Here is a 20,553-nt window from a genome sequence, read left to right on the forward strand (position 1 = left end):
ACTAGTCTTGTCTACTAATAGACCCACTGATCGCGTTCGAAGCACCTGTGCGGCGCTAAACTCGTCACGACATGCAACGAGACAATGGGCCAACTATCCGGCCGCCGGATATCCGGCTATCCGGCCTAGCAGCTGGCCGGATATCCGGTATCCGGTATCCGGCCAAACAACTATCCGTTTCATCTCTAATTATGACACAATTGTGTGTTTGTTCATTCGTATCAAAACCGACCTTATTTTTTATATTTTCCTCTTTAAATCTAACCAATCATGCTCACTTTCCACTCAGTGCAGATACGAGTAATATTGAAATTCTATCATCATTGAATTGAAATGTTTCAATTTCAAAGTGTCCCCCTGCTGAATCCCTCAGTCCGTACGGCGCAGATGGCTGATCGGTACCACCTCTCGATCCAGTCGAGAAATTTTCCAAGTTACAGAACTGTTCTCTAAAGTGTCTCCATAGCGAGAACAAGTTTCATATTGAAAACCTATTTTCAACCGACTTCAAAAAAAGGAGGAGGTTCTCAATTCGACCCGTATGTTTTTTTTTTTTTTTTTTTTCTATGTTTGTTACGCGATAGCTCCGCCAATTATGAACCGATTTGAACAAATCTTTTTTCAGCGTATAGGTAATATCTCAAGGGTGGTCCCATTTAAATTTAATAATAAAAAAAACAACCCCCAAGGGTGGAAAATTGGGGATTAACTTTTTTATACGCAATATCTCCGCCGATTATAAACCAATTAGAACGATTACTATTTTGTTGAATAGGTATTATCAAAAGGGTGGTTTCATGCGAATTTGAAGAAAATCGACTCCAAAAAACCTACACTAAAAAGCAGAATAATAATTACTAATTACCTACTTATTTATTAGGACGAATTATTAATATTTATGTAGGTATACCATGATTGATACTTTTGGAGTCGGTGCAGGAAAACTTTACATGTTTCATAATCTTGGCACCGACTCCAGAAGTATCAATCATGGTATACCTACATAAATATTAATAATTCGTCCTAATAAATAAGTAGGTAATTAGTAATTATTATTCTGCTTTTTAGTGTAGGTTTTTTGGAGTCGGTTTTATTTTTTTTTATAAAATTTAACTTATCTTTTATGAAAACTCCACGTGAGACGTTTTGCTCCTCTTGAAAGTGCTAGGTGGTAAATTTAACTTACTTACGTACTGAGGTCTAAAATACAATGTGTAACTCTGAAATTGTCGTAATAGATTGTACACCCAAGAACAAAATCGAAGTTATTATTTTGCGTTAGTCTTTGTTCATTTACAACACTCTTGTTGAAAATAGGTCTAATTCTGATAATAGTGGAAAAAAGGCCCAGCAAGACCCAAACAAAGCCAATCCAAAAATCACCAAAAGAGACAACTTTATCCAGACACTATCGGATCAATTGAAAGTAAAATGGCTCGATTGAGTTGAACGTACATCCGCGGAGCACATTCGAAAGAGATATTGTAGTATTCCTTTTGAGGGTGGTTGAGTAGCGTCGTTTGTCAGGCCGCTCACGCGTCGAAGGTAGGCGGCACGCGGCAGACGCCGCGGGTAAAGGATTTAGACGATTTGCGCACATTTGGATTTGGAAGCCGATTTTTAAATGTCAACGTACGAATTTAAACGCGTACGCCGTACGGATTTCGAAGTTTACTGGAAAATATCCAAAACTTTACAGTGTTATCTCAGAACACTTCCATGTTAGTAGTACAAAATGTTGCTCAAAGTTAGAGAAAACCTCTTTTAGTATTGATTCACAACTAGTTTGCAATCCAAGCATCACAGTAATTGAAGTCAAATGATATAAGAACTCTATTAGGATGCAACTAATCAAGTCTCTCGCTAAAATCCAGACTTCAAAGAAACTTGCATCTTAAATAAAGCTGCTGAATTGCAAGGGTTATTAAAAATTCCTCTTCAAAAACATTTTCGTTTACGGAATCATTAGCCAAATATTATTTCAGCGCTATCGGACGGTCCGAGTTGAAATGCAACTGAAATAAAATATTTTACGAGTACACAGTTTTATACTTCACTGTTTTTATGATGGCGCGACACTTTACGAACGAATTTTTAAGTGCTATAAAATGGTTTCGTTATAAATCCATCCAATTAGTATGACGTTTTTTACTGGCTGAGTGTGCACTTGCTAAAGCAAGCAGAAATTTGGTTGAGCTACTTTAATCTGTTGTTAAACAGTCTCCTTATTTCCTACTAATGACTCTATGTTCCTAAAGTCTCCAAAGTTTCAAGTCGTCCAAGGCAGACGCTGTTTCGCGCACACCTCCCGCGATTCGTCCATTTGGAATGGCCATGGGCAGGTGGAGAGATGTCTTCCTAAAGTCTTTCCACCAGACCTGTGTTCAGACCTATAGAAAATCGTGTGTAACTTCATTTACAACCATTATTTCATTAAATTACGTGTAAGCATCGCGGTAATAATCTAGTTTATAACCTGATCAAGTCAGTAAACATAACCACTGATTGATTTAAACTAGCGTGAATAGAAATAGCATAGACAAATTGATAAGCATCCTAAGATCTGGTTAAACCTGTGACGAGCTCCCGGGGCCCGAGTCAGATTCAATTAATAATATCCTTGTGCATACTTGTGGTTCCCGCGAGCAGGGGCAGGTTACAAGGGACTCTATTTACGAGTGACTGGTATTATTTGTGGTTGTAAAACATCCTAGACCCATTACTAAAGCAAGACATCTGTGTCAAATGCAGATGTGAACTTGACATTTTAATTTTTCATAATGATTTGTCAGTTATCATTATGGGCACACGTAGTGTTATAAACTTACAACTTTATAAGTATCATCATACTTTGCACCAAGCCCATCCCTGCTTTCTGGCTGGCAAGGGCTAGCAGCTTAATATTTATTTGCGTAGATAGAGACAGTAGCAATGACAGTTCCTACTGTAGAGACCATGAAACGTCACATGGTTTCAAACTGAACCAATAATGATGAATTTTGGTATAGGGATTAGGGATATGTAGATTGTAACATAATAAAGACATTTTTAACAACTTTTTTGGACAAAATAAAATTGAAAGATAACTCTTTAGTAGAAATAATAAGTATCGTTGACGCGCGCGGTAAATACCAAGCAAAGAAACTATTTCAATGAAGTTGCTAACAAATTAATAACTAGTCTTGTTTGCAAATTAATACATGCTTTTTCCCGCGATCGGGTTGGGCTGTATATCTAGAGTGAAAAGCTCTCGAGTAGCTCTATAATTAGGCTCGCACGCCATTCATTTGATCCACTCAGAACGGGTTTCAATGGAACTGGGTTTACCACCTCTACTTTGTGTTATTATTTATTTATTTATTGACAAAGATCTACCAACAACACAACTTTACATAATAAATAATTATGTATGAATAATTTAACAAATGTTATACCTAAGTATGCATATCATTTTTGTTTCATGTACCTACGTGAAACCACATGTCATTGTATGATTGGATTAATAAAAAAAAAAGCTTATGATGTACAAACTCATAATACATTTATTGGTTTAAGGAAAAGAAATCGCTTTAAATTAAATTGATATTTGCCAGTCATATTCAATTTCTTACGGGTTCGAGGATAAATAATTCAGAATTCGTGAGGGAAGATCCAGAATTTTTCGAAACTGTTCAGTTCTTTGTGATTTAAGTGTCACAAAAGATCTTATAAATATAGCCACAATAACTTTAAATGCTTCTTAAAAGTTCACTTTACAGTATCTGTTTCATATATGAAGACTGGACTTATGAATAGTCTTTGTCTAAAATATAATAGTAATAAAATCAAAATGCAGCGAGTGCCATGTTATAATGAACTTCAAACATGTCGTTGTCAAAAGGAGCATTGTTATTAAAGTGCCGGTTTCGCGAACGCTGTGCATTCGTTGCAATAGTAATGGCACTGTCATGTCGCATACACTACAACCGAAGTACGGTACAATGTTATCCTTATGTCTATGTGCTGATGCGTCAAAATAGAGCCTCAAATGCTTCACTTCGGTTGCAAGGTGTACGCTTTGTATGATTCTCCCGCTTTACCACTTACGCCGAAGCCTGTCTAAAATGTGAATCGTGAATGCTTCAATCGTTTCATTATTTCGGATGGTTTCATAATAAATGCGTGAGCTTTGGCAAGCTTAGAAGCACTCATCAGTCGTCAGTCGTCACATCATTGTACTTATCTACATGTCATGATGACAGGGTGCCCCAAAATTAGCACGTCACATTTACACCAGAGGTAGATGACCCTGAGATGCATCGAACAAGTATATTAACGCCCGTATTCACAAACATTACTATGAGGTCTCACAGTGCGCGTGGACGCACAGGGTCACACACGAACCAATCACAGAGCTCTCTTCAACGCTGTGCGTTCGATTTGCTGCTTCACTGAAGCAAGCATCGTTTGTGAATATGGGCGTAAGTCCATTTTGAAAAGTAACTATTATCAGTCATATTAATCAAAACTCATCAAACTATTGGTCATTCTATGGACATAAGGCTGACTTTTTCGATGCGTCTTAGGCCCAACTACCTCAGTGTCCGTGTGATGTGCTAATTTTGGGACACCCTGTATAAATGAACAGGAGATGCGTACTTGAAAATGTTTGAATTGATGGGAAGGAATATGCTCTATTTAATTGTGCGCATTGAAACATTGTTATATTGTTATGTTTATAATAAAATTCATTGCTACAAACTACTACAAAGCCTCTAAAGGTCTCACTGGATACGCAAAACAAATAACTAGGGTTTCTTAACGGGAGATATCATTTTCGCGACAAGACGCCGCGGGCATACGCCCTTCACACGACTGTCGAGTGCTTAGTGCCACCCTTATCTCGAGGCCCTCTAATGGTTGTCACCAGATTTTTAATGCGGTAAAATTAATAAAAAGAAAGGGGCGAAATGCAAAGGATTTTTTTACGTACGACTCGGGGAACTTCAAAGTGCTTTTGCTATAGCATGTTTATTTGGTGTTTTTGATGCTACTAAGTGTAGCACATTATCTCATTATATGCGAATAAATTAGCGTTACTCGCGCGACGTATGGTTACTTACGCTTAAAAAACTTACATCATTTGAGTCTTTATTGGCCTGAGCCACCCCACAGCTGGAGTGTGGCCAGTGCCTTATAGTGGAACGTGGACTTACTTTGCTTCGCTTTTTTAAAACATTTCTCAGCTCTCAAATTACGTTACACTTGATTTTATAGACTGCCCAATACTGTCCATTCATAAAAAACAAATCAAAAGTATAACTTCGGCTTCAAAATACCAGGCTACCATAACACGCGAGGTGTAATTTCCTCGCATCGCGCCTGAGGCGTACACGCACTCAAGGGCTCTCCACCACGAGCTGTCAGGTGGCTTGGACAAAGGTTTTTACTAGGTTCCTTTCCTTCTGAAACAAAGAGGATCTTGAGATAAGGACGCCTTTAGTCTGCTCTTTGAAACTGACAAGAATTGTGAACTGGAAATGCATCCAATAATACTTAATTATGCCAAAGAAAAACTAACATCTACTGAAATATTATATCCAAACTTCTTGTTTCAATAGCCGTTAACTACCTGACATAGTCACGAAGCATAGGTACTTATTTTTTAGGTTTTGGTAGTGTTCCGATTGATGAAACTAAAATTATAAACGAAATTGTATCGCTGTGCGTTTGCACACTCGTGGTGTTTGGTGTTGTGGTGGTGGACTCTGGCTGGGTTACACCACTTACTTTGACTGTATCAAACGTCAAAAATCTGTCAAACTCCATACAAAAAACACCGGTAAAGTTTGGTGGTGCAACTTAGCCTCTATCTCTATGTACGATGGATTTTTTAAATATTTTGTTCTCCCAATTCACGTTAAAGTTCCCTATAAATCATTGCGGTAGTTTTTGAGATTTAGAGCGGCGGACGCCTTAAACAGAACTTAAGAATTTATTGATACAGCCATAAAGTTTCTTCCGACTGTGATTTATATCAAGCAAGTGCTTTTGAAATCTTAGCTGCATGCTGCATCAAACACACTCCTATGTTTTTGTTTTGATTCAAGCACCAAAATTTATTTATTTAAAAAATCATATACTGCATTGTAAAACCCTATAACTTTTGTTATTTTCTATTGCCATTCAACAAACTTCAAAGCAAGCTGTTTTAATTAACACTAAAGTACCTATAGAGTAGAGATGAAACGGATAGTTGTTTGGCCGGATACCGGATACCGGATATCCGGCGAGCTGCTAGGCCGGATAGCCGGATATCCGGCGGCCGGATAGTTGTCCCATTGTCATGTTGCATGTCGTAACGAGTTTAGCGCTGCATAGGTGCTTCGAACGCGATCAGTAGGTCTAGTAGACTAGACAAGTCACACTTTTCGAAAATCGAATTCGTTCGAATAGAATGTCAGATTTTGCCACTCGTCTAAGGGGCAGATCAATTCGGGCGATTTCGGTTGCCATCGTGAGTATGTGATTGAATAGCGAAAATTCAATAAGTACACTTGCTGCGTAATCTGAATGAACTGCATTATACAGGGTGACTTTGAAATCGTTGGCATTCTTTTTAAAATAAGACTACTCATGATTCCCCAAATATGAGTCATATCAAATGAATTAAAATTTCAATATTTGAAATCTTGTACAGACGACAGAACATCAATCTTCATATTGTGGCATCTTATTTCAATGTATTAAGTGTTATTTTGCAACAAATATATAGGATGATGTGCTGTACAATAGTTTTAAACTCTTTTTTAGAGCACACTAATACAAAGACATAGTTAAATTAATGACAAAAAATCTCATTGGAGTTGTCTCATACACTCAGCGGCACGGAATTTGGCCCAAGCCTAAACTATTTGGGGAATGCACCATGTATCATGAGTAGTCTTATATTAAAAGGATGCCAACGATTTCAAAGTCACCCTGTATGTCATCAGACCATCAGTGAAAAAAAAGATCGCCTATTTTATTTGGCAATATTTCGACATTAAAAAACTAAAAACTCATTAAAACTAATTTATTTCTGTAAATAGGCTTAAAAAAGCACTTTTACACGTCCCAGTATTAACCCTACCACTGCTTCAGGACAATAAATGGGAATTAAAATATATTTACTATTTATGTATTCGTCATTAGAGTGAATAGCCCAGAAAAGAAATTAGTTATTTGAAAGGCCTTAATATGGCTTTTTTGTAACTTTTTGGACTTTAGATAAAAACCGTCATTATTATAAGCCACTTTATTGATATTTGACTCAAATTCAAATTATTCAAATTCAAATTATTTATTTGCATAAAACATGGTACATTTCAGTTATTATCTTGTTACGAGAACAACATGTTTCATCGACATAGCGATATGCAAACATTTAGTCGTCATGCAGTATTATTATTAAATTATTAATAGTCACTATTAATATTACATGATCTACCTCCAATAGAATTCAAATGTCAAAAATATTTATTACAATGCAATTACAATATCAATTAAAACAATTAGGTAATTCAGGTAATTAAAATTTCAGATGTCACAAAGATTAATGTGTTTCATTTTATTATAGGAATTTTCGTAGTTTTTTTAATATCCGGTATCCGGCCGGATAGTGAGCTACTATCCGGTATCCGGCCGGATAGTAAATTTAGGCCGGATATCCGGCCTACCGGATAGTTGCCGGATATCCGTTTCATCTCTACTATAGAGAAAGCAAGATCCCAACAATGTAAAGTTAATTAAAAATAAATAACCTCAATTTTCTTCCAACAATAAACACGTTTCTTTACATGCACGATCTAATTAAGTTAACAAGTCGTTTAGATATGCATAATTAAGTGGGCCGCGCTAAGCAGTCATTAATCCACCATCATCGTTAGACCCTGCTATCAGGGCAGCTCGTTTGTCAAGATGAGCTTTTGTTTGTTTTTTAATATAAATACTGGTGTAAATAATGTGCTGCAACATGATATTAAAAAGAAATGTTTGGTAAAGGTTATAATTAAAATAAATACTTAAACTTTTTTTTGCTGACAGTTTGTTTAATCGATGTAGGTACACTACACAACATAGCACATTATAAGATACATAAGTATTTTTGTTGCTAAATAAGTACATCATAAGATGCCTGTCTGTATAGCTTTATATGTCGTGCAAGCTCTATTTAAGAAGTTAGGTAATTGTTTTTTAATTAGCGATGGTCACTGTCAGTTACAGCATTTTATAGTTTTAGTGTTAAGTAAGTGTAGTTTACTACACTACACAAACAGCTACAAGTGTCGTAACGTCATATTTATTTTATTGTTTCAGGTGGAAATGATTTGAACAACCACGGAGGTCATCATTCAAGTCTACTAAAAGAAAAGGTAACCCTTTGTTTTATGCTGTAACAAACTTTAAAAGCCTAAATAGCCGCGTAATAGTTTTGTAACTCTACGTAATTAATTGCCTTCATATTTCACTCAAAATGTTTTTGAATAGCTTGTCAAAAATATTACTACGGATAAAAATTATATTATTTATTTTACTAGTAACTTATATGCGCGTAAAATTCATACAATGTTCGTGTCAAGGGACCATTAATCTACCCACGGGGCGTCCGACGTTGAAGGGTGTAAGTGTACGACACAATGTCTGCCCAGTTGGCAATAAAAGCTTAAAAAATACATTTTGTTGAATGAAAAAATTACGTACATGGGCATTTTAAATAACAATTAAGTAGGTAATTCAAAAAGTGTAGGGTAGTAACTCGGCGGTTAGTACGATTAAGATAAAGGAACTATGAATTACGGACGCCAGGGACTTTATTTGCTGAAAGTATTAATAATTCCGTTCTTATTTGGAAATTATAGCTAACGTATAGTGTTTGATTAAAATCCGCCCAAAGGGTTTTTAAGAGAGACAATACAGGCATGATGATGGGACTCTTATCACATCGTAACATCATACTATTGCGCACCAACATTAATTCAAGTAGACCTAAAAAATAGCTTGGTGAAAAAAAAAATGGCGCTCCTTAGGAGGCTAAAGGCACTAAAACTAGTTGAATAATGATGTTAGAAAGTCTAAAGTGCCTGCAAGTGTAGAAACTATCTCAACCCTATCCACCTGAGTCTATTACTGGCTTTTAAACCTATTTAAATTCACCTTAAGTCTTGACGCACAAGGTAATAATTAGAGATGAAACGGATATCCGGTAACTATCCGGTAGGCCGGATATCCGGCCTAAATTTACTATCCGGCCGGATACCGGATAGTAACTCACTATCCGGCCGGATACCGGATATTAAAAAACTACGACAATTTCCTAAAATAAAATGAAATACATTAATCTTTGAGGTAAATAAATATCAATAAAATGGCTTATAATAATGACGGCTTTTATTTAAAGTCCAAAAAGTTACAAAAAAGCCATATAAAGGCCTTTCAAAAAACTAATTTCTTTTTCTGAGCTATTCACACTAATGACGAATACATAAATTAGTAAATATGTATCTGTTAATGTCGAACGAAATATTGCCAAATAATAAAGGCGATCTTTTTTTCACTGATGGTCTGATGACATGATGCATGCAGTTCAGTCCGATTACGCAACAAGTAAACTAATTTAATTTTCGCTATTCAATCACACACTCACGATAGCAACCGAAATCGGCCGAATTGATCTGCCCCCAAGACAAGTGGCAAAATCTGACATTCTATTCGGATGGATTCGCTTTTCGAAAAGTGTGACTAGTCTTGTCTACTAATAGACCCACTGATCGCGTTCGAAGCACCTGTGCGGCGCTAAACTCGTCACGACATGCAACGAGACAATGGGCCAACTATCCGGCCGCCGGATATCCGGCTATCCGGCCTAGCAGCTGGCCGGATATCCGGTATCCGGTATCCGGCCAAACAACTATCCGTTTCATCTCTAGTAATAATCACTTAAGCACCAATATATTTCCCATTTACGTTTAACGAGTCCCAAGACGCGTTTGTAAAAGTTACTGCGGGACTTCTCGATCGCATATCGTTGCATGTTTAATATTAGCTACTGGATAAGTAGAAATACGTTCCTTCTATCATGAAATATGAATAAACTAGCTTTTGCCCGCGGCTTCACCCACGTGAAATTTCGTTTGTCACAGATCGTCATAAATTATAGCATTTATGTTATTCTGGGCTATAAACAACAATGCTGTAGGTACCTAAAGTTTCATCAAAATCCGTTTAGTACTTTTTGCGTGAAAGAGTCAGAGCCAGACATCCAAACTTTCACGTTTATAATATTAGTAGGATTAGTAGGATACTTGAATTTTATTTCATAATATTTAATTGCTTCAGGTAGGACTTGAACCCACTACGAGTCTTTCTTGCCAGATACTGAGGTCGATATTTTCATGTGATTTCTCTTTGCCGCGTTGTGCGCCGGAGTCGTTTCTTCAATATAATAAAAAATACATAAGTATTCATACTCGTACTCGTAAGAGAGAGTATAAGTTTAATATTCGTAAATTCTGAGATTACGATAAAAATTATTGAAATAAAAAAAAAGATAAAATATTTTCGGTTGCCAAAAGCAAGCTGTGTTTTATCTCATTTATTAATTCTTCAATTTACAGTAGCTTGAATAGTCCAATCAAAAAATAAAACAAACATGATACGATATGCCCAATCAACACACAAGTGTGAATTGTAACCATATTAACACGTGATAAACCAAACCAAAGCATTCGGCCGCCTTCACCAACAATTATGCCTTAATTAAACCGTAATTTCAGTTTTAATTCGCCCAATTAATATTTCAACTGAATTAAATGCGTCCCGTTGCGGTTGCGCCGCATATAGGAAACTGGTTGGAGTAAAATACTCGATGCTGGGGTGACCATAATTGAAGTAATTGGGGGAATAATGAAGACAATTTTATCTAGTTGTTAGACAAGTTATTGAATAGTTCTATGAACAGTTATATCCAACCATTTTAAAGTAGACACGTCTTTCTGGAATTTATTTAAGTTAATCATGATCTGTTATAATCAAATGGTAGGATTGAATCCACGATCTTTCGCTTGCCGTACTAACTGAGCTATGACGACACTGGTAATTCTCGGAATATTAAAAAAAATACAACACTTCTTTTGAAATGCATTGAAGGTAAACATACTAGTAATATCATCAGTTTAGTCTTATACCCAAATATTACACATACTAAAACCTGTAAAGGTTCAGCCACACCAACGCGATCACACGCGATCAGCCGGTGTGCAGCGATGGCGAACATTTACTCGTAAGTCTGATCGCCATCGCTGCACGCCGGCTGATCGCGTTGCTTTGACTGAACCTTAAAAACGAATGGGGCGAAATTCCTACAACTACCGTAAGTTTGGTCGCCCTACTGAATCATTCTAAATAGAAACCTGCGTCGATCCAGCACGTTTACGGCTGTCCTTGTTACTTGACGATTCCAGTATCTTCCCTCCACCTTCCCCGCAGCGGTATTAACAGGTTTCAAGCTTAATTAATCGCTTCGTACTCAAGAGTGTAATCTGCAGTTATGTTTAGTGCCGATTTGTCTTTAAATGGCAGTCGAGTGCCGTTAACAGCCACTGTTATTAAAGTTATCCTTATGCATACTACTCGTATGTACCTTACTATATAAATAATAATAAAAATTTATTCTAATTTTACAGACGTTTCCGTTATTACAGTTCTGACTTCTCACAGAGAAAAGTCAGCATCTTTGCGTCTTGTTTAAATTTTCCGTCATAATAAAAAACCTACTTCCTACTTAGAAATTCATTTGGTTTTGGTAGGTTCTGTTTGTTATAAAAGGATATTCAATCTTTGTTATATTTTCCTCCACTTGACTCTGTATTCCAAGAAGTTTAAACATGTAATTTTTTAAGAGGGTTTTTCACGTATGTTCTAGCTAGACTAATAAAATTACATTCTTACCAACAAAATAGCAAACCAATAGCTAAAAAAATAGGATCAAGATAAAATTAATGGCACCATACCTTCCTACAAAAACAGGAAGGTCGAAGTAAATGGGCACCCAATCGGCGATTCCAAGCACGTTTAATTGATAGTACCATTAGCGCTCGATGGCGCTAGTGTGCTGGGTTTATTATCTCCGGGTTCTAACACAATGTTATGGGGTACAGTGGGTCCATACTGCCTTTTAAAAGCGAATACGTTACAACAACGTGCACGCCTTGTGACCAACGTTTGCAAAAATAACTTTCATAACGTATCTCATGAAATTACATTATCGAAAAAAGGTAGGCAGCGCAAGGCACTGCTGACGAAGCAATGGAATTGCATAATACTTTCTGTTGCCTCGTCACCGAAAGAACATCATTCTATTTATCAATTTCAACCAAATTGACATCTAAATGTTGAAATATTCATCAGTTAGGAAGCACACTCCAAACGCCCTTTGAACCAAAAACTTCCGTTCAAGTTCAACAAGCTGTTATCACATACCTAACACTACATTTATATTGACCATCACAAAAGCGCCAAAAAATAACGGTTAAGACGTAGGTTTTGCTAAATAAATACTAGTCTAATGATATTGCCTTAGTTAAAGAGCTTTCTGTTCCCCCTTCAAGTATGACCCAGATGGGCAAAAGATACTGTTCCGTTTGGGGCAAGATTAACCGAACGTGTTCGTAATTTACGAGGATAACTGTGTTTAATGAACCAAAGATATAATATAATTTGTAAACAAACATTATAAACTTATGCTAGACATTCTTTCATAACTCTACGCTTATTTTATAAGAATCACAAAAAGCCCTCGTGAACTTTAATCCCATAATTGTGTAATGTATGTACTTATGCCACCAATCCATTGTTGAAAAGTGTGAAGACAAAACGATAGCATTTTCAATAGATTTTGATAGCAATATGAGCCTGTGATGTAACTTGCTTGTAAACTCTACATACACTTAGGTAATATTTAATTCAAATCAAGTAAACATCGATTTGGAAGCCAATTTAAAAGTACAAATTGGAGATTCACGGTTGGGCAGGGTGAATCGCTTCCATCTCAAATTTCACTAGGTACTGTATTCCAAAGCCAAGTAGATCCTGAAGATGAAAGTGTAAAGTGTGCAAAACATTGAGTAACTGCACCCTCCGTTTTAATTCTTTCTGTCTGGACTCGTTTGATGTTGGTGACGTGTAATTAGTGCGTATAAACACACGGATCACATTTTCAATTCGGCAAATGTTTTTAAATTAAACGTCGCGCGTGTAACGACATCCACTTATTAATTATGCAATGTCAACATTCCGCCCGTGTGAAATGGGAGCCGCGGAAAATCGGAAAGGGAAAATCGGAAAAGGGAAAATTGGCGGGCGAACGATATGGGGCCATTAATTGATGCCATTTATCTATTGACCGTAGACGATTCCTTTTACAGCCTTCTATGAGTGGAGTCGCTCTACAAAAAGTTATGGGCTACGTACTATGGGTTAGGTACTATGGCAGTGGCACATCAAGTTTAATACTGTATGTAGGGAGAATTTAATTAATTTTGTAAGGTTTTCATTTCATTTAATGATTAATAAAACTATTATACTATACTAATATTCCCGGTAACCCCTCCAGCTGCTAAATATTGTGATAGGAATTATAATAGCGACTCACCACAAGTTTCGGAAGACGAGGAACAAACTACCGGCTCTTGAATCGGCAGTCTGATGATACAGGCATCGATGGATTCGGATTATCCTCGTATGTAATTGTACTGGTGTCTGTACTACTGGTACTACTAACATTATCACTACATAGTCGATGGCATATTGACCTAACAAAATTTATAATTCACCTATTTATTTTATTTTATACTTTAACTTTAAAGTTATTGAGTTCAAAATCAGTTGGAAATGTTATGGTCGGAGTAGGGTTGCCAGGAGTCAGGAGGACATGTTTGGCTTTTTAGGGGCTTGTCCGGCCAAATATTGTCTTTTCCGGCCTGTCCGGCTTTAGTTAGGCTTTTTATGTGGCTGCCGCGCTATTCAAAACTCGAGCCACAGAATAATGTTCATTCAAAGATGATAGACCCACGCAAGAGCTATGACGCTTTTGTGTTTTTGGACCTGGCAACCCTAGGTCGAAGACTGTACAGACGACTGTACATCATGGTGATGTCCCAACAGTATTTGGGGACGGGGTATAATTGCATACTCTTGTCCTATACCCAATATACCTTGTTCCCAGATTAGGGACGTTTGTTTAGGCTTGTTTAGTGATGTAACTGTTATTGTTTATTTACCCGCAGTCTGTATTTATGAGGGTTCGGGATTAGAACATTTGGACGGGTGTACACATTAAATTCGCACATTAATTTGTGTTATCGAAATGTTTTGAATTTACGTAGGTACGTCCAAATTATTGCTTTATGTCGGTCAAGCTAAATTACTATGGTGTATTTTAATGATGCTTTAATAATGCCTGTTTCATGAATCATAACATACCTAAGGTTAGACCAAAACGTCAAAACTTTCATCCAGGTAGTAGCCTAATTTTCTATTTGGCCTAGTAAGCACGCACTTCAATCTATTCAAACGACGTAGCATTTAGAAGCCAGTAACTTCAAAACGATAAATATCACCCATAAGATAAATACCTAAAAGATTCCGCTTCCACAATTAAACCCATCCCTGACCGTTAGCTTATTTTGTGCCGTTAGCATCATGACCGATAATTCATCTGTTATTCCAAAACGCGGCTTACAGTACGAAAATACTTGAAAATTCACCCCGATTTTAATAACCATAAACCTGCGGAACAACATGCAAACGACGCCGCCGGCAACATGGCGGGACATAGGACACCGTGTAAATAAACCCGTTTCAATCAAAATTTGGCTAGCGAGTGTTTTTCAGAAGCATTGACTCGGTAAAGGTCCGTTAATTAAAGTACCTAAGAGAGCATTGAATCAACTATTTCTGTTATTATACACCGTACTCTTGAGGATCTCTCTCACAAAGGAAGTTTTTAAGTTATACTAGTAGGAAACTTTACGTGCGATTTGCGAAAATGTGTCTACAACTAAAAAAACTTTGAGTGCAATAAAATCCTTTGCCTTTAATGAAATGCAGGCAATGGCTTTTGCTTTGACTTATGCTAGAGAAACAATGCCATACCAAGCTTACATGTTAAAAATAATGTTTAGACACACAGATTCACATTTACTGGTAAATAATGCTAACGTTCATTTATATCACTCGCGGCACAATACTTTTACTCGAAGATTTTGCGAGCAATTTAATGTGCAATTGTGTGTTTATGTTCAGGCTTTTATGTTAAAGTATCACGGATACGCGCCACATTGTCTTTGTTCCATATTTTTCTCATTATACTTATTTCCACTACGCCGCGTTTATGCTCCTGCTTGCCGTAACGTACGTACTTAGTTATCTGGTTATGACCTGTTAGATTTTATTAAACTGTTTTGTATCTCCCACTATCTTTCTAACTAAACGAACCATTGGTTTTATCCAGGATTCATACTTGAGAATTACATTATACTCGTAGTCCTTTAGCATCTGAGCCTTTAGCTGACTCTTCCGTAAGAACTAAATCCTTTGTTGAATGAATACAATGATAGCACATAAAGAGGATAATAAGTAGAGTTGATAAGGACTTCACTGAAAATGTTCTCTCTTGTTGCAGATGGAAAAGCAATGCAGCTGGCGGACGCGACGGCGGCACTGCAGGTGAAGCCAGCCCACCATGGCGCCGACGCTGCCTCTGGCGCTGCTCCTGCTGGCCGCGGCCGCGCACGGCTACCTGGTCCTGGTGCCGGACTCCGCGCCGCCCGGCCACACCGTCCTCGACGCCGCCGTCTACAAGCTCGGCTCCGAGCGCACCTACACCATCGACGTCCACCGCACCGCCAACTTCGTCCACCACATCATCAGGGTCAACAGAACCACCGGCCTCGTCTCTCTTCGCAAACGACTCAGATGCGATGGCGTCCTCTATCCCAACATCTTCACCTTTTACGTCGATTCCACATCCGAACGCATTCGCGACATCGACTACTACAGTCTACCTATACGAGTCTTAGTCACCGGTGAGGACTGCAGCAGACGACATGCCGATCTCTATGACATCGACTTCGACAGAGTCTACGACCAGGAGGACTCGGCTTTACAGTACGAAGACGACCATGTCAGGGATAAGAGAGCAGTATTCTCCGAACCGATGGACTGGAGGCTATTTGAGGAGGAGGAGCTTGAAACTAGTCATTATAGTGTACTCTCCACGGCCTATCCGTGGTCCGCTGCCATGTTCGAAGATTTTGCAGCAAGAAATAGAAGTAGAAGGCAGAAACGATCTCATACTTTAGTACCTTTCGACATGGCCGTAGATGTGAAAATAGCCGAAGCTAAACAATGGATATCTGAGACGTACGCCAGCTTCTCGATACCAACCACGGATAGGTGGCAAGGAATCTGTTTGAGAAAATCTCAATTTGTGAATTCTTTGACGGCTTTCCTACCGCGGACAGTACAGAAGATGTGTAAAGTGCAGTTTCTAGCAGTGAGCGATCCTCGGTTTATGATCGAGACTAGTCAAGGCGATTTAGTGGCCAGTGGTGATGTGTGTATCCAGGAGCCAATGTGGAAAGTGTCAGTTCTGTTCACGTTCAACTGTGACCGGACTAATATAGTGGACTCTGATCATCGGCTGAAGATAGTGTACCATCACCAGGAGCTGAACGACACTGATATTGCGAAGCGGGTGAAGAGGGAGTTGCGGAATCAGTCGCCTTATTTTGAACAAGCTTTGTACGTGGCTTCTGTTGCTGAGGAGCAGCCTCCGGGAGTCGTGGTCACTACAGTTCGAGCACGGTATGTATTTTTTGTCTCACTGAACTAGAAAGGTTGTAAAACAAGCAAAGATAATTTGTTTTCGAAGCTCCCAATGATTGTATTACACGCTCCAGTGCCATTGTTTTTCAAAAGTCAAACAACAGTTTGCTACGTGCTCGCTCGATAACCTTTTTGTTGCTTAGGTCGATGACTCCCGGGAATGGTCCTAATCAGCGGTTTGGTCGGCACCTGATCATAAACCAGCTGTACGAGCACGTTAATTGACTGTACGCCGGCTCGTTGAGCTTTTATGAAGTCATCTATTTTATGCCCGGAACCATTGTCATGAGCCATTGCACGCGTCGCCAGACAATGCGCCCGTTTGCAATAAGGTTAAACCGCGCACGGTAGGGGTGTCCGATTTTGCAAATACGAAACATTTCTAGGCGAACTTTGAACCCTACAGAGAAAATAAATACCTAATTTAATATCGAAAAAGTCATACTTACAACAAAGATCCATAAATATGGAAAATAGGTAATAATAAAGGCTCATCCACATTCGATGTTTAGTTGCTATTTGTATGAAAAAGTTGCCAATTTCTTTTCTCACCCAAAAGTAAAAGCAGTTTTGATTACGCCGATTAAATTACAAATTAATTAACAACACAAAGAACAGCGTTTTGTGGGTTTAGCTATGACAAGTCCATTTATACTAAAACTAAGTTCTAACTTTGTTGATCATAGTGCTAACGCTGTTCTTTTCAAGCACGATTTCACCCACGCATTCCGTTATGTTCGTAAAAACTTCTCCAAATGGTTTGACGAATTTTATTTCATACCGTTTTTGCCAACCTACGATTAGCAAGAACTTTTTTTTACAAAGCGTAGCTGCACAAAAAATGTGTTTTAAATGTTTTAAGAAGCTAATCTTTTACAAAAAATCTGTGAATGGGTAAAAAATTCGAGAAATTGTCCTCAAAATTATTTCAATGTCCCACGGATTAGCAAGCTGAAGTGGCCATGGGCAGGACACATTATGCAGAACTGACGGCCGATGAAGCAGCAAGGTTCTGGAGTAGTTCTGGAGGCCACGTACCTACCGGAAAGCGCAGTGTAGAATGTCTACCCACAAGGTGGACCGACGACCTCGTAAAGGTAGCAGGAAGGCGCTGGATGCAGGCCGCTACCAACCGGCCTTTGTAGAAGTCATTGGGGAGGCCTATGTTCAGCAGTGGACGTCCTATGGCTGAAATGATGATGATGATGATGATTGCAATGCGCCTAAACATAACTACGACAATTCTAATAACAACATTCTACATAATGTATCAGGTAGTTACTATGAAAAGGGATTGTTCAACCCTATGCAAACCGCTTTAATTTGTATCGGTGACGCGGTATTTTTATATGGCACGATCATTATCGCCCACAATACGGCGGGCTCCCTGCGCTTCGACTGAACAGTCAATCTATGTATTCTCATAATAATGAGGATGAGGATTTGGTGAGGATAACGAAAGACAATTGATGAGTATATACCTAATACCTAAGTGTTGACTAATTGTGCTATTAAGTCGTCTCTTTTACAACTGTGTAGTTTCGATGTTCCTTCACGATCTGTTTACTACTAACTAACTACAACGAAGCCCGCTGGGGTTTTAATGTTTAGTTTAACTTTCTACTTTAGTGTTATTTAATTGATTTAGGCCCGATTTTTCAATCTTCAAATATCTTTTATCTGTAGAATAAACTTGTCATTTTGACACATTTCCCATACTGAAACTATCAATGTGTCAAACTTATTCCTCAGTTAAAAGTTATCCGACGATTGAAAAATCAGCCCTTAGTTGATACAGTACCCGATCCTTGATAGTTCAATCCTTGCTGATCCACTTACGAACGAATTACTTCATAATGTCGCAAAATGGCCACACATTAGAAATCCTATCAATTTGCTCGCTCGTGATACAATTTAAGTGAGCTCGCATCACCCATATGTCATATCCGACCGCAGTAATGGGTGCTACGCTTGTGGTATTTACACTCGTAATAACGTTTTAGGATAAAATACTTGTTTTAGAGAACGTGCGAATGGAGCCGTTAAAATAATCTGGTTAAAAGATTGGTCAATAACTATTACTTACATAACAGTAATTTGTGGTTGAGCCATTATTTTCAGTCCTAATTTTGTTCTCCTCGCGTATCATTTTGATTTACATTTGATTGATGTCGGTAACTCTTATAATCTTCATGTCAGTATAAAGCTCATAATGTCATCATTATCGTCAATTGAATGTGAAATGAATATGAAATCTTTATAATATTTTTTACCATGCCCTGCTAACCTGGTAAACAATAAGCGTTTACGATCTCTATTAGACACAATCGGTGATTAGTCTCATTTTAAAATGACGAAACAATATCTTCGACCTGATCTTCACTTTCTATCAAGTGAGATGCAGGCCAAGAGCTTCCTCGTTGTGCATAAAAAAACAATAGCAGGTCTTTCATGTAAACCTTTTCTCCTGCAGCGATCCCGAGAACAGTCCAGTGACGTATTCCATGTCGAGCCTCCTGGACTCCCGCTCAGCCGGCATGTTTGCTGTGGACACTCGCACCGGCGTCGTCACCACCCAGGCGCGACTGGACAGAGAGAGGCTGGACGTGCATTACTTCAGGGTCGTGGCGCAGGATGATACCTTCCCGCCTAGGAGCGGGACCACCACCCTGCAGGTGAGTTTAGATATTGAATACAGTCGACGGCATCTAGCAAAACAAAATGGCGTCTTATGTCCGTTAGAATAGGTGCACTTTTGCTACAAAACTGCATAGTCGGATGTGCTAGAGTCTGCACAATAATCCGGCATGTTTGCTGTGGACATCCGCACCGGCGTCGTCACCACCCAGGCGCGACTGAACAGAGAGAGGCTGGACGTGCATTACTTCAGGGTCGTGGCGCAGGACGACACCTTCCCGCCTAGAAGCGGGACCACTACTCTACAGGTGAGTTTAGATATTGGATATAGTCGACGGCATCTAGCATAACTAAATGGCGTCTTATGCCCGTTAGAATAGGCGCGATTTTGCTACAAAACTGCATAGTCTGATCTTCTTTCTTCTTGTCGTTTCGACAACAAACCTACACAGCGTCGGCCCAAAACTCCGCCACAAGAATGGCGTTATCAGAAGCCTTCATTAAATCTTCCTGCGTGCAGTCGTTTGGGTACGCAGGGCACGACATCATGTGCTTCATCGACTGGTGAACATAGTCTGATGTGCTAGTGTCTGTACAATCATGTCGAGCCTACTGGACTCCCGCTCAGCCGGCATGTTCGCTGTAGACACTCGCACCGGCGTCGTCACCACCCAGGCGCGACTGGACAGAGAGAGGCTGGACGTGCATTACTTCAGAGTCGTGGCGCAGGATGACACCTTCCCGCCTAGAAGCGGGACCACTACTCTACAGGTGGGTTTTATGATATTGGATGTATGATCAACCGCACTTCAGTTATTTACTTTTTATACAAATCATACTTATAAGTTCATAACATGCCAAGTGTGCTGTTGTTTACATAAAATTTCATCACCTATGAGGCTCCTCGAATACTTACGCCACAACCGTCACTGAAAACGCACGCACTAAATTAGATACCGAGCAGTTAAATCTGGTCCCTACATAACAGGATTTACAGTATGTTTGTGTAAA

At 38.7% G+C, this 20,553-nt stretch overlaps 1 protein-coding gene across 1 annotated transcript in view; it reads left to right on the top strand.

Annotated features, from left to right (window-relative positions):
• stan (protocadherin-like wing polarity protein stan) overlaps window positions 1-20,553 on the top strand; it is a 117,549-nt gene that overhangs the window by 42,213 nt on the left and 54,783 nt on the right. Inside the window, exons 2-4 of the mRNA XM_028313063.1 lie at window positions 8,338-8,393; window positions 15,701-16,884; window positions 19,379-19,580. Coding sequence (XP_028168864.1) covers window positions 15,761-16,884; window positions 19,379-19,580 — 1,326 coding nt within the window. The 5' untranslated portion in view covers window positions 8,338-8,393; window positions 15,701-15,760. The remainder of the gene's footprint in view (window positions 1-8,337; window positions 8,394-15,700; window positions 16,885-19,378; window positions 19,581-20,553) is intronic.

The sequence above is a fragment of the Ostrinia furnacalis genome, unplaced genomic scaffold (genome assembly GCF_004193835.3).
Source record: "Ostrinia furnacalis isolate ACB-3 unplaced genomic scaffold, ASM419383v2 OfSCF4144, whole genome shotgun sequence".
NCBI lineage: Eukaryota > Metazoa > Arthropoda > Insecta > Lepidoptera > Crambidae > Ostrinia > Ostrinia furnacalis.